The 14,114-nt window shown below is 38.4% G+C and overlaps 1 protein-coding gene across 6 annotated transcripts in view; it reads right to left on the reverse strand.

The window, feature by feature from the left end:
• Positions 1-1,401: 1,401 nt before the first annotated feature.
• LOC111845544 (glutamate receptor ionotropic, NMDA 2A-like) overlaps positions 1,402-14,114 on the reverse strand; it is a 74,482-nt gene continuing 61,769 nt past the window's right edge. For all 6 annotated transcript variants that reach the window (XM_023815039.2, XM_072712524.1, XM_023815042.1 and 3 more), the window contains 5 exons: positions 13,877-14,106; positions 10,567-10,727; positions 9,463-9,650; positions 4,941-5,179; positions 1,402-3,681 (listed from right to left, as the gene is read on the reverse strand). In XM_023815039.2, coding sequence (XP_023670807.1) covers positions 1,891-3,681; positions 4,941-5,179; positions 9,463-9,650; positions 10,567-10,727; positions 13,877-14,106 — 2,609 coding nt within the window. In that variant the 3' untranslated portion in view covers positions 1,402-1,890. The remainder of the gene's footprint in view (positions 3,682-4,940; positions 5,180-9,462; positions 9,651-10,566; positions 10,728-13,876; positions 14,107-14,114) is intronic.

Genomic DNA, 14,114 nt, shown 5'->3' on the forward strand with positions numbered 1-14,114 from the left:
AGCATAGACCAACAACCATGATGTGGTTTTGAACCTATGACGTGAAATCACGTGGAAGGGCATATTGAGTGTGTAAAGGGGTGAATCTCTATTCCACCATCTAGGGCTGCAAAGTAATGCTTTTGATTGCAAAGTCCCACCACCTAAATTCAGCATTTACAACAGAGAACGCGGAAGCACATATTAAGTCTACTGTTTCCTAAAGAAAGTTTAATGTATACGTGGTTTGGTTGGATTTCAGCGTTGCATGTGATCAAACAAAATGCCCCTACAGAGATTATTTTGTTTAATCTGGATATATTGACCTTCTTAGAAGCTTTTAAATCTCCATGTTATTTTTTTTTCCTTTCTGATATTTATGTATATATATAAAAAGATTGATATTCAAAAAAGTTTTTTCTGACCATGTCTACACTAAGAAAGTCACCTCCAGAAGGGGATGAGGGCAGATTTCACTGAATTACATCAAAAAACAGATCATTTAGCCTTGAAACACTCTCTGTATCAGTTGCACATACACTAGTTAGCAGGCTGACCTGGAAGACCAAGCCATTTTGCTCAGGATATTCAATCAGCAGTCTTTGTGATTCAGCTATACTGACAGAATCAACATTTTGATAGTGACGCATGAAATAGACTGCCGGGATTCTGTCAGGTAAAAGAATGATGATGTCACTTACAAACTGTGAGAGAATGAAATCACATTGCAGTCCAAGAAGGATGCATGGAGACATTTTAACAAAGCAGAGATGATCAGACGGCTATGCGAAAAGTCTTTGGTTGCTATGTTCATGGTCCTGATTAATACCTGGTGCTTCTTCACTCTGTTATCAGAAATGAGTACACATTGTGCAATGACACGGATCTCTAAAGAAATGCAGATGACTTCTGTATAAAAATGTTGCTCTATGAACCTGATTCACAGAAGACAGACTATGGTGGCTGAGATCAGGAAAATACATCGATGATAAATCTATCCATTGTAATCTGAACAAAAAGACAGACTGGTCGTTTTGAGTAATAGAGGGTCAATTCTCTCTTTGAGGTGCATTCTTTGGATATATGGGAAATAATCTGGTGAAGAATAGAAACATTGTTAACATTATCTTGGGAATTCCCTTTTAATTTCCAGATATAATCAACAAAATGGGATTTCTAAATAATATGGTGATTAACCAAGACTAAACTTACTAAAATATTTTGGATGTACTGCAGATGCCTCAAGGTGCTATTTAATTTTCTGACTGATATGGCCCATTTCTCATTGAATGGCTATTTTGAATTTTCACCAGTTTCTCTAAACCATATTTGTTGTATTTCATTAAACTGTTCATCAACCAAAGACAAAAAAGGATGAAAACATACTAACAAACATCCAGTGTAAATATTCTACTATCCAGATTATCACTGAAGCTATTTTATTGTACATTAGTCCAGACATTGCAACATTACATTCAGACTCAAACATTAGGCAATAAAATATGTAAATATTAATAATTACCAAGCCTATCGATTTCCTCACGGTGACACAATGCTGAAAGAGAGTTTCACCACCTCCGAGTCCCAATATAAGCCCTCACCCCCCCTTTCCCAAGTTGCATTCCATTATCCTAAGAAAAGATGGTAACCTCAACCAGTAACTCTAACTGCTCAAAACACCAGTTTGTCTCCAATATACTCTAAGGTCAGAAAATATCACTAAAAGTCTAAATTAAAATGCTATAAACCATTGGCAAGCCATATATGGTCAACATATTAATACACAAAAACAAATTAAGAGGAAAAAATACACTTCTTTAAAAACATCTGTTTCCAAGAAAGATGTAATACTCCTCATTTGGATGTGAGTGACTTACTTAAATAGTTCCATATAGAGCTTTACAAAGAGCATTATACATCTGATTCAATACTAGGCATTTTCTTATATATTCGTCTATTGCTGCAAGAATTCAGAACCCGGGGTGTCGTGTATGAAATAGTCTGGTTAGCTACATAAGGCATTGCATGCTCAGAAAAGTACACGTCATTGGCTAATCGACCGTCTCTAGAGCAATAGGAGGTGGCGGACTTCAGCGAAAGCTTCAGATTGCTGTCGTTTCTTGGTGCCAGCTGTCTGTAAATGTCCGAGTAGCTGCTGCCATGCACCAGGCGCTGATCGTCGCGAAAAGAGTGCACGAAAGGGTTGTCCGATGGGTGATCGGGGTAAAGTGACCTACTGCGTTTGCTTTCCCCCAAGTTATGGTTGAAGGGCATGGTTTTGTGAAAGAATGCATAGTCTGGCTTAACGTTCAAAACGTTTGCATACGGGTCATCGTCCGTAATCCTTTCCTTGTCCTTCAAGCTGACACTGCGTGCCGGCTTATCCGCATCAGTCTCCTTGGGCCTCTCCAGGATATTGTCATAGGAATGCTGCCTGGTGATTCCCAGTTTACTGCTTTGTAGTGTCTGTGGTCCCACAGTCTGGGGCCAGTAATGGCTAAATATTTCTCCCTGTTGCACAGGGGGGCTTGTGGAGTCCTGTAACATCTGGTCCTCGCTAATGTCATAAAGGTTGCCAATGTGCAAACATGCCTCACAGCGATTATAAGGGGACCTGACAGTGTACAAGCCCGAATAATTTGGGACCTTAGACAGGCAGCTGCGACAGTGAGTCTGTTTATAGCGGTCATTTGTTTCATGCGAGCTGACGTTTTTTTCTTTCAGGGTAAAATGTTTGGTATGCATGTTGAATTTGTTTTTATTGTTAGGGGTGACGTTGGTGCTGACGTGATGCAAAGGGCTGCTGTTGAGCTGGATGATTAGTTGATCTGATTTCCTGTAGTTGTCATTGTGATCTGAATAAATGTCGGGACAATCCAAATCCTCGGGTACACCCCTGCTCCCCCTGTAGAGCAGAGAATCTGAACGCAAGCTAAGCTCATGGTCTGAGTCTATGGTGTATATTTTTTCTCGAGACTGTCCTACCTGCTTGCCCTTTAAGTAGGACAACTCCATTTCGCTGCAATCCTTAGGGAATTTCAACGTCATGGATTTTTTTTTTAAGTTATCTTTAGGTTTTTGGTGCTTCTGGTTGTTGTCAAGATCTTTGTAGGACGCGGCCCTGCTGGAGCACTCGGAAATGTCAGAGTGGGCAGCATCCTCAGGCAGGTATCGCTGGCTTTTCATAGACAGGCGAGGGTCAGGCGACAGGGTACCCTGGATGGAGCTCTGGTTCTGGCGTAGCGTTTCCACTGACTTCTTCCACAGGGCACGTGGTTTGGAATTAGCCTGAGAGGCGTCTTCGCTGACGGTCACCTCCACTTTGTTGGGGTTCGCCTCATTCAGGGTTAGGGGATGCTGACCCGGGAAGACATAGTTGTTCAGGTGATCCTTGTGCCGGTTGGTCAGGTATGCTATGTCGGTGGTCTCGCCATAGATCCCTTCCTTCGGCACATAGCTCCGATTTTCCGTATAGACAAAATTCCCTTTATCCGCCATCATATCCATAAGCATGGGAGTACTGGAGTGCTTGAAATCCCCAGGACGCTTGGGAGAGTTGATTCTCGACACACTGATGTTGGTCATGTTGGTCATCTGCTTGGCAGACTTTATGATGTTCAGCATGTTTGCCTGTGGGCTGAAGTCCAGCTCGGGCTTCTTCTTCATCTCAATATGGATCCCATGGATGCAACTCCATATCCCCTGGAAGAGGAAGGGAACCAACTTAAACCAATGCGATGATGGGAATTATGGCTCAGTGGATTAAGCTTAAGACACAGCTAACACAACACATACTAAATATGACGCATACCTACACACATACATATGACCTACTTACCAAAGTGACAACTGGATGGATGAACTTACATTTTAATCAAATTTTATACAAATCATTAAACAATGGCTCGTAATTAATACTATTAATAGGGTCACTTTGAGTCTCCAGGCTATCTGAGCAACTAAAGGCAGTTTTTACTAATTAAAATGTATTAAAATGTCATTATAGCATATTGTCCTTGTTTTGAAAAGGATAATTAAATTATATTTCTTAATGAAAAAATTTTCTTAGCTGTATTTATTGCAGTTGTAGTACAATTTTTTTACTCATGTATCCTGTGTTGTTGTCAAAGCAATGTCATGTCATAGATGACTGTACAATACCCAAAACATAAAATATAACTAAATGTGTGTACTTCCAAAAATTACTACATAGTACCATGTACAGTTGTGATCAATATAAGCATCCAGCTAAATAGCAGCTTTTATAACAACCCTCATGAGTAACAAACTGAATGTTTTCATGTAGCCAAAGTCCTGACTGAAATCCCACTGAGAATCTGTGGAAAGACTGTGGTTCATTAGCAATTCCCAAGCCACCAGAATGAGCATGAGCAAATCTGCCAAAGAAAATGGACAAACATTGAACCAACTGCATGTACAAAATCCTTGGATACTTTCCTTTAGTAGTTTAACATTTCAGTCAGAATAACTCTTTACTTGTCCTACTTCAGAAGCATTAATATGACATTAGCTGATCTGCCTCTGTCTGTAACAGTACACCAATCAAATAAACACAGATTATACATGCATGTGCAAAACGTGTTTCTGTGTCTTTTGAATGATATGTTTGCTTTAGGAACATGGTCCTTTTTCTGACAACATTCATCTTGAATTTTATCAAACTGAATCTTAAAGTTTAAGTATCAGGGATCACGAAATCACAAAGTACCATCTGTGGTGTTGGTGGCTCATGAAATTTGGTGTAAAAGATTCAGCACAAAAACATGAGGGGAAAGGAGCTTTAAAACAGCTGTTGAATGAATGCAGCCATTTTAGAATGCAGTATAGAGATATGCATGAAAAGCCAACAATCTGCTGTTCATTCAGCTGGAAGCTGGGGCAGTTTCTTTGTTTCCCGCCTGTATCTACCAAAAATGTGAGGAAGTGAAAGCGGATCTCACCCTGCTGATGGTGAAGAGCATCCCCGGCTTCCCGCTACACATGCCAGTGAAGCAGTAGCGCATCTTCCAGTAGAACAAGTGTTCCCAGACGAAGACAATAAGACTGAGGACCATGGCTGCGGCCAGCATATAGAAGACACCCGCCATGTTGTCCACATCCAGCTGACTGCTCATCACCTCGTTCTTCTCATTGTGACAGATGCCAGTAAGCCACTGTGCTTCGAGCTCCTCCATCTCACCTGCAAGATGCAACAGGAACCCACCACAGTGTCATTACATCAATGTTCATTGTATAAATATATTACACACAATGCAGAGAGTCCACAATGAGTCTGCAACATACCCAAGGGAACCCTCTGCTAATCCACAACAGAGATCACATGGATATTCATCCATCCATCCATCCATCCATCCATTTTCCGAAACCACTTGTCATATTCAGGGTCGTAGGGGTCCGGAGCCTATGCCAGAAGCGACATACGCATGGCAGGGAACAACCCAGGATGGGGCACCCACCCATCACAAGGCACACTCACACACGATTCATTCACGTATGCATACCTATGGCCAATTTGGTAAGTCCAATCAGCCCCAGCATGTTTTTGGAGTGTGGGGGGAAACCCCATGACGACACGGGGAGAACATGCAAACTCCACACACATGGAACCCTGGCAGAGACTAAAGTTTAAAGATTATAGTTATTTAGAAAGCTATCACGTTCACTTGATTAAACTCGATTACTTGAGTACTAAAAAGCATCGATTAAAATAATCCTTCTCGATTACTCAGCAAAATGGCAGAAGGAAGACGGAACCCAGCAGATGAGGGTGTAGATAAAGAGTGAAACCATCAGTTCTGTGGAAGCACTTTAAAAGTGAATGAAAATGCAGCATCTGTCGCTACAGCAAAGCAGAACTTAAATATCACCCCTAAAGAAGTGCAATAAAAATACCTTTTCAAATTTGGACTTGAAGCACTCACCCAATAATGTGAGGTTAACCATAGACATGTCCCATTTAGCTTTGCGAAGTAGCCTAGCCTCTTTGTCGTCATATTTGCTTAAATTATCTTGCCGCATCATCATACATAATATGGTACACAATAACCATATAAAATATATATATATATATATATATATATTGTGGATACCGTATCATGCGTTTTAGGGCTGAATGGAATTCGGAAAAACTTCACATTGCGATATTTAGGAATTGAAAATTAACTATATAGCCAAACAGAACATATTACCAGCAAAGTCTTTCAAATAAGTTGGTGGAGCAAAGCAAAGCCGACAAAACATACAATAATTTATATATTATATATAAATAGAGTAAGAATGTTTTATCGCTGGTTATTAACCAGAGTAAAGTTAGCAGTGGGTTTGATATTCGCAAACATTCACAAATCACTGTATTTACTCTTTTAAAACATTACAAGAACAAAAAAACCCCACATTCACAAATTTGTGTACATTTGTGAAATTACATATACACCTTGGTTATTCAGTTACTACATCCAATTGTGAAAATGTGAAATAATCCAGCCCCTGTTGAGAATTCACGCACTCACTTGGCTTGACAGTCTGCGACATTTCAGAATGAAAATCTCAAATGGAAAAACAAGGACAAATGCTTATTACGGAAGACATAGACCAATTTGAAACTCCATTCCAACGTGTGATATACATGAAGCACATATAGGGCCCACTTACACTGGTGATATAAATAATAATATAAGACAATGTGTCCATTATATTTCTAGGCAGGTGGAATATAGGGAACCTACTGTAATACTCCAAAGGCAAGGAACCCAGCAACTAAATTTCAACTTGTCAAAGTACATGAGGAAATCTACACATATCAAACACTTTGGCACTTCTGAAATCTGCAGGCGATTTGTGAAATTAATTTCTATGTAGGAGGTTTATAGGCCATCATAATGCTCTAAAGACAGATCTTAGCGACTCATTTTCGATTCGTGGTCGAGGAACATGACTAGCCCTACACATACAGTATGCACTTTGAGACTTGTGAAACCTGTCTGATGATTTGTGACATTAAATTCATATGCCTTATATCCATTATTGTCTATGCAGGTGGAGCATAAGACATTGTAATGCTCCAAAGCCAAAGAACTGAACTACTAAACGCCAACATGACTAGACCTACTTACCAGGCACTTTGGCACTTGCAAAAGCTGTAGATAATTCATGTATGTTTAAAAGAAATATTAATTATTTTTTTAAATGTTCACATTTAGCTGGATATCATAACTGATGTTTTATTATAGACATACTGTACAGCCACGGAAAAATTAAGAGACCACAGCACAATTTTTTGTTTCACTCATTTCTCAATTTATGGGTGTGTGTCTGTGAATACTATATATTTCTGTGCAAACCACAGCCTGTTTCTTTCCTGTTTCTCATTAATGAAGGACTTCTTCCTTGCTTTATGGGACTTCAGTCCTGCTTCTAGGAACCTTATACCAACTGTCTTATCAGTGCACTTCACACCTGCACTTAATGTTTCCTATTCCTTTTGAAGGTCACTTGATGTCATCCTATGATTGATGAAAAACTGTCAGATAACTTAACGGTCATGTCTGGCATTAGAAAGTTGCTTCTACCCTTTATCTGGTTTATGGTCTCCTGCTTCACCTTATTCTTATGTACTGCTGCCTTAGAAATTTTGAACCTGGAACCAACCTGCTGCTCAGCAGAACCAGGATACAGGAAAAATACAGTGGTCTCTTAATTATTTCCGATGTTGTATATAATTAGATTATTAATGTATAATTAGCTTGAGAGTGATATGTCTTATCGATTATAATCATATATTTAGCTCAATGAGAATCATCTCACCAAAACATTTTAATGCATATTTAGCTGAATAATAATGATTTTTAAAAATTATTATAACTATACATTTAGTTCCATAGCGACAAGATTTATTGACTATTACCATGCATAAAATACATTTACAAATGTCTCAAAAAAAGGTGTGTTTTTATTATTTAAAAAACTGATCACATTTAACCTGGATAGTATAACTGACATGTTTTATTATGACTTAACTAACATATTTAATTAAACTATTAATGTATATTTAGCTCAATAGCGATATGTTATATCGATAATAACTGTAAGACTATATTTAGCTACATAGCATCATGTTTGCTTAACTGGCATGATTCTAATAATTATTACCTTCATAATATTAGGGATTGTGCTTTATTGATGTGCATTTAATTGCAGGCCTAATTGTATTATATGTAATCCAAATTTTCAAGTACAAACTGAAGCAGTAGCTATAAATTCACACTTATTCCTCTGTATTGTATGTCACATTCAAGTGTAGGACATCGTTATGTCACAATAATAAATACATGCTCTTAAATCAGTGTTGAATTCTGTGTGCTCATGTGAATGTTGTTGATCTTCCTTAAAACATTTGTAAATGTATTTTATGTATAATAAAATGTCGCTATTAAGTTATATATAATGATATAATTAAAAAAACATGATGCGATCAAGCTAAACATACATCATTAATCTAACAAAACATGTCATTAAGACAATACTTAAATATACGGTTATAATTGATAAAAAATATTGCTATTATGCTAAGCATACATTAATAATCTAATTAAACTTCTCGGTTAAACAATAATAAAACGTTGGTTATACTATCCAGCTAAATGTGAATGATTTAAAAAAATAATTAATAAACACACATGCATAATACATGTGTAAATGTATTTTATATATGGTAATAATGAATGCAACATTCAACATGCAAATTCAATGGTTTGATAACAAGAGTCCATTGACAAGCAATGTTTAACATATTGGCATATATCTTCTGCACAGGCATTTTCTTTTGAAGTTTCATAATTCTTTAACTGACTCGTTCAGTTCTGTTCCTGCCATTTTGCTATTATTTGCAATTGTAGCCACTGGCTCCTAAAGGGATACTAAACACAAATGTTTGTTATTCTATGTTATTGCAACGGTGTTACAAATGAAATATTACCCAATGAGAATCCTTGTCAATGAACTTTTTAACTCAGAACAGCTGTTCTAGAACTATAATTTGGGTTTCAATTTATTACCACTTGAAAATTACTGGTTGTTTCTAATTATATATATTAGAATATATGAATAAAATAATGATTTTTGTTAACAAACCAATAAATCTACAATATGTATAAAAAAATATATAAAATATGCAATAAACCAATGGATAGATTTTGTTTGCTAAACAAAACAGTGCTTTAAAACTTGGTTGTAAATCTGGGTTTAAGACAGAATACCAAATCACATATTTATGCCACATGTTTACATCTTTTTTTTCCCTCTGACTTCAAAAGTGAAGCTTAAAATGATGCGGATTCCTTCTTTCCTCCAAGCTAAACACCCATGAGTCATGTGGGTGGTTCTGTAATGCGTTTTTACTATTTTTCTGCCTCATGCACTTCTCTTCCTAATGACAACTAAGAATGCCACATTGGGCTTTCTTACCATCTCCGATGATGCCCAGGATTGCCAGGTCGACCTGCCGCTTCCAGTACGAGCCCTTCTGCAGGGCAATCCCATAGCCTGTGGTGGCGAAGATATAACCACTTCCGATGGTCACAAGCTTGCAGCCCTCATCTCGACCAGCCATGTAGTTCAGTACAGCAGCATCATATATGAAAGCATCCAGTTTCCTGCCAGACCAGAGTGATAGCCACAGTCAAAAGGTGATTGCTTTGCAATAAGCACAATTACAGGATTACAGATTCAGACGTTATCGTAATCAGTAATATTCACAAAACAGTTGTCTCTTTCTGCTTTACTCCATGATTGCTTGCTATGCACCATGGGAAAACTGTGTATTTTTTTATTAGCTGAAGCTCAAAATATTTAACGGTGGTTGCACCATTATCTGAAGTGTGAGTAGGGTGATTCATTAATGAGACCATTCACAGGAAGTTCACAGAATCACAGGCTGTAGTTCTTAAACTCTGTGACAGTTATTGTCTTTTCTTATGAGTCACTGTCTAAATTAAGGGTCTGTTTGAGAGTATAATACTGGGCATTTGACCTCTCTGAGACTGGGCTATATGAAACACACCGGCTGCATCTGCTGTAATGAGAGGAGTTGACATTATTGACAGAACAGGGTAGGATACTGCACAGGGGGATTGTTCAACAGAAATGTAGCCACATTTGTCCTCATACTATCGCGTTTGTCTCAACTAAGAACCCAGTGTGGGCACAGTGAGCTCTCCAAATCACGGTGACATCAATGACAAATTGGGTTTTCTAATGTGGCCAAGAACTGGCACTTGAAATAAATACAGTCATCACACTTCCTTGAATTTATTAAGTGTGTCCTGCTGTAAAACATCAAGAGTACTGAAGCTGTCACCAAGTATATCAGGAGGTTTTATATCGGCAAACGAGATTTATTTGTTTTTCTATTAACTGCAGAACGTTGTCAGAATGTATGTTCTCTATGGTGGATAGCCTACTGTGCTTAAATAAACCCGTCTGTGTTATTCACTAGCCTAGTTAGACATGGCGTTTCTCAGGGTACAATGAACAAGGAAAAATTCTCTACCATCTACAAATAAGACTCACCCAGTTTTAAGGCTGACCAGTGCATCCTGTACGCCAGTCTGGTGATATTTTACCATGTATTGATGCATATCTGGGTAGTTCTTCCGGATATTCCGCTCCGTACTTCCATTAGGAACGGTCCCAAAGCGGAATGGGGGTGAATAGGAGTTTGGACTCTGGAACTGTGGGGAGGCATAACAGTGAAAAGCCACGAAAATGATATGTGCAATGATAGTGTTATTATTTTAATATAAGAGAATATAATCATTATGATTACATGGACACAATATCAAATGTGCTATAATGTATTAAGTAAATATCAGGCTTTTATTTCCCAAAAATAATTTATCTGACCAGTTTAATGGACTTGTATTTAATCAAAAAATAATTTTAACACGTTTACCACTTGAATCTTAATTCAAACACTCCTAGACTGAGAATGTGATAATTCTTGCCTGTGATAACCGTTATGCTCTGGCTTCCATCTAGAGATGCACCGATTCGATAATCAGATCGGCATCCACGCTGATACAGACCTATATAATCAGTGCTTGAAGTGGGCCGGAACGCAGCGGAACGCAGTTCCGGAACTTCTGTATTTTCGTCTTTTGGGTTCCGCCACTTTTTTCTGCGTTCCGGTACTTACTGAAACTGATCCGACGCAGCGACAGTGGCCCGAGAATAGACAATATCACAATACCGATAAAAGACTACATGTTGTTTTAATGGTTTTTCAGTATTCCATTTGTGAATTAGAAAAAAGTAGCCTATGCCTATAGGTTATTGCTTGGAAGAATGATTAAATTAAAATAGTTTTTGAACCAACACATCCTAAAGACTTGATTTTTTTTTCACCGCACAAATGTCAAATTTCGGAAAATTAGAGTTCCTGCACTTATTTTTCCCCACTTCAAGCACTGTATATAATGGATTGTGTATCGGCCATAAGTGACCGATCCACGACCGATACGTGTTTATTCACATTTTGTCAGTCTCTCAAAGATAGCTCCTATTCATGTTAAATCTATTTGTACAGTCAATCGCACGACAGCTCTTCAGCTCTTTCCCATTTCCTACGCTGCCACTCAGTTTTTTTGCTACTAAGTGGGTGTGAGCGCAGGGACTTCCGCCTACTGTGATGTCATGCGCATACCCTTCGCAGTAAGGGGAGCGTAAGAATATCGGATCTGGAAGTATTTTACGCTTTTAATGGCAACCAGTAGCAGCGCTTTGCAGTATGTGTAAAAACAATATTTGAGAGGTGGGAGTAGCGTTCAATGGGAAATTCCACTAAACAAAGCGCACCCAATTGTGCGAGTAATATGAAAAAAACAATGGATGATTTGTGAGTCGCTTGGGCTGTTTTGCGCACTCGCTGCAGCTTGTGATACACGAGGGGGCTGCTATCGCAAGGAAGTGACGCTGTGGCCAGTGGGAGACTTGCGTACCCTTGCTTGGAAGATATTCAAATTGAACTGGTAATTGCCTCCAAAATGCTTAAATCATGTGGTAAAAACGAGGTGGAACAGTACGTTATGCATGTTTCTAGTAGTAATTTTTTTTGGCATATATTTTTTCATCTGTATTTACTAGTTTTAAAATATGAATAATATGTAAAGTGTATGTGTTTCTGTCGCTCTTCCGTCGGTCTCGGCATCGGAAAAAAACGTGGCTTGGTCTATCCCTGCTTCCATCTAACGTTTTTCTGGAGTGTTGGTTGGAGTGACACACTCATGAAACAGAATACAGTTTTCTTAGAAGAAAATAATTCCTTTGGCAGACCTTCCAGGACACGCATGGGACTGATGGTTGCATTAGCTGTTTTCACTTCTTAATGATGCCCTTGTAACACAGCCAGGGGCACCGTGCCCAGATTATCTACAATTCCTAATCACTCCCTACAACCCATTCCAAAAGCTTTGCTCTGTAAGATCTGGCCACTTCACTCTTTGCCCTCTCATCTGTGACATCTCCACCAGGCCGTGTCCTGCAATGATACCCCTGGTTCTGTGGAACCTTTTGAATTGCATTTTAAAATACTGTGTTCAACTGGTATGAAATCTGATGTATTCTTCCTTTAACTCTTTCTTAACCATGAATCATGGGAAAGATCTTGCTAGGCCAGCTAGAGGAAAGAGCCAAGGACCTATCTTTAACTTGTATCATTGGTGGTAATTATACATTTTGCCCAATAAGATTCACTTCATGCTACTCATTATGCAATGGTTTCCTCACCCTCAGAACAGGTGCATCTATAATACTTTAAACACAGGATTTTTTTGAGCTTCACCATCTATGGTGATGGTGTGAATTTAATATTACTGATTCCATGTTAATAAGCATTCCATATCATTAAAACAACAAGGACTGTACCACTGCACTAACACCTCAAACAATGTAATTCTTAGCGGTACACACCACAACTGACTGTGGACTACTTTGTTAGCTAACTATATTTGGATATGTTTTGGATACTGATTTCTGTAAATGACTGCATGTGCCATTTTAATCTCTATCTGGTAACACTTTAGTTGAGGGTGTACAAGTAACTTAGTAACTCAGTTGCTATTCAAGTGAAAATCATGAACAAATATAGTAACTGCATGAAATAATGAACCGTTATGATCGATTAATGATGAGCGAACAGGGGATAAGTACGTAACTTAGTTTCTTAATGCATTAAGTAAACATGTACTACTACATTATTTGTGCCCCCTCAAAGAGTGTTACCATCTATTTAGTTATTTCTGTTGTATTGTAGTATGGATCTCTTTTGTATCAAAATAAACACATTACCTAATAAGGAATAAAATTAGATATTTTTTCTACATGATAATTTTTGCTTTTTTTTTATACTGTTGGCTTTGGATACTATTAAATTATGTGCATCGACTTAACTAACTAAACTGTTTTGAGTCCAAGTTTTCTGCATAATTTTATTGTTTCTTTCTGGCAGACTCCCACATAACACAGCATAATGAGTTACACTAATCATCCACACAAATTCTGGTATGACGATTTTCAAATGAACAATGCACACTTAGGGCTAGTATGGCTGAAAAGATGAACCAGCCCCACTGCATTAGAAAGAAAACACACATTAAAGAATACGATTAGGAATTCTAGAGCATGTAGAAAAATAATATTCTGAGGGTATAAAAAGATTCCTAAGCATAGCCTGGTGTTGCAGGAAATAACAATAACAAATTATCCATGGTCTGGCCACAGGACTTCCTCCATTCTTATAAATCACCAAAATCAATGTTCAGTAGCTAGTGAGCTAAGTTAGCTTAGCAGACAGCTGGTGGTGTCACTCGTTATCACCGCTCACCTTCTTGTCACTGAGGCCAGTGACTTGGTCGACAAACTCCTCCTGGATCATAAAGGCCGCCAGGTTGGCAGTGTAGCTGGCCAGAAATATCACGGCGAAGAAGGCCCATACGGATACGATGAATTTACTGGTGGTCCCCCTGGGATTCTCTACGGGCACAGAGTTGTTGAAGACAAGGCCCCAGAGGAGCCATATAGCTTTACCGATGGTAAAGGAGGGTCCGTGGGGATCTGTGAAG

This window comes from Paramormyrops kingsleyae, chromosome 5 (assembly GCF_048594095.1).
Source record: "Paramormyrops kingsleyae isolate MSU_618 chromosome 5, PKINGS_0.4, whole genome shotgun sequence".
Taxonomy (NCBI): domain Eukaryota; kingdom Metazoa; phylum Chordata; class Actinopteri; order Osteoglossiformes; family Mormyridae; genus Paramormyrops; species Paramormyrops kingsleyae.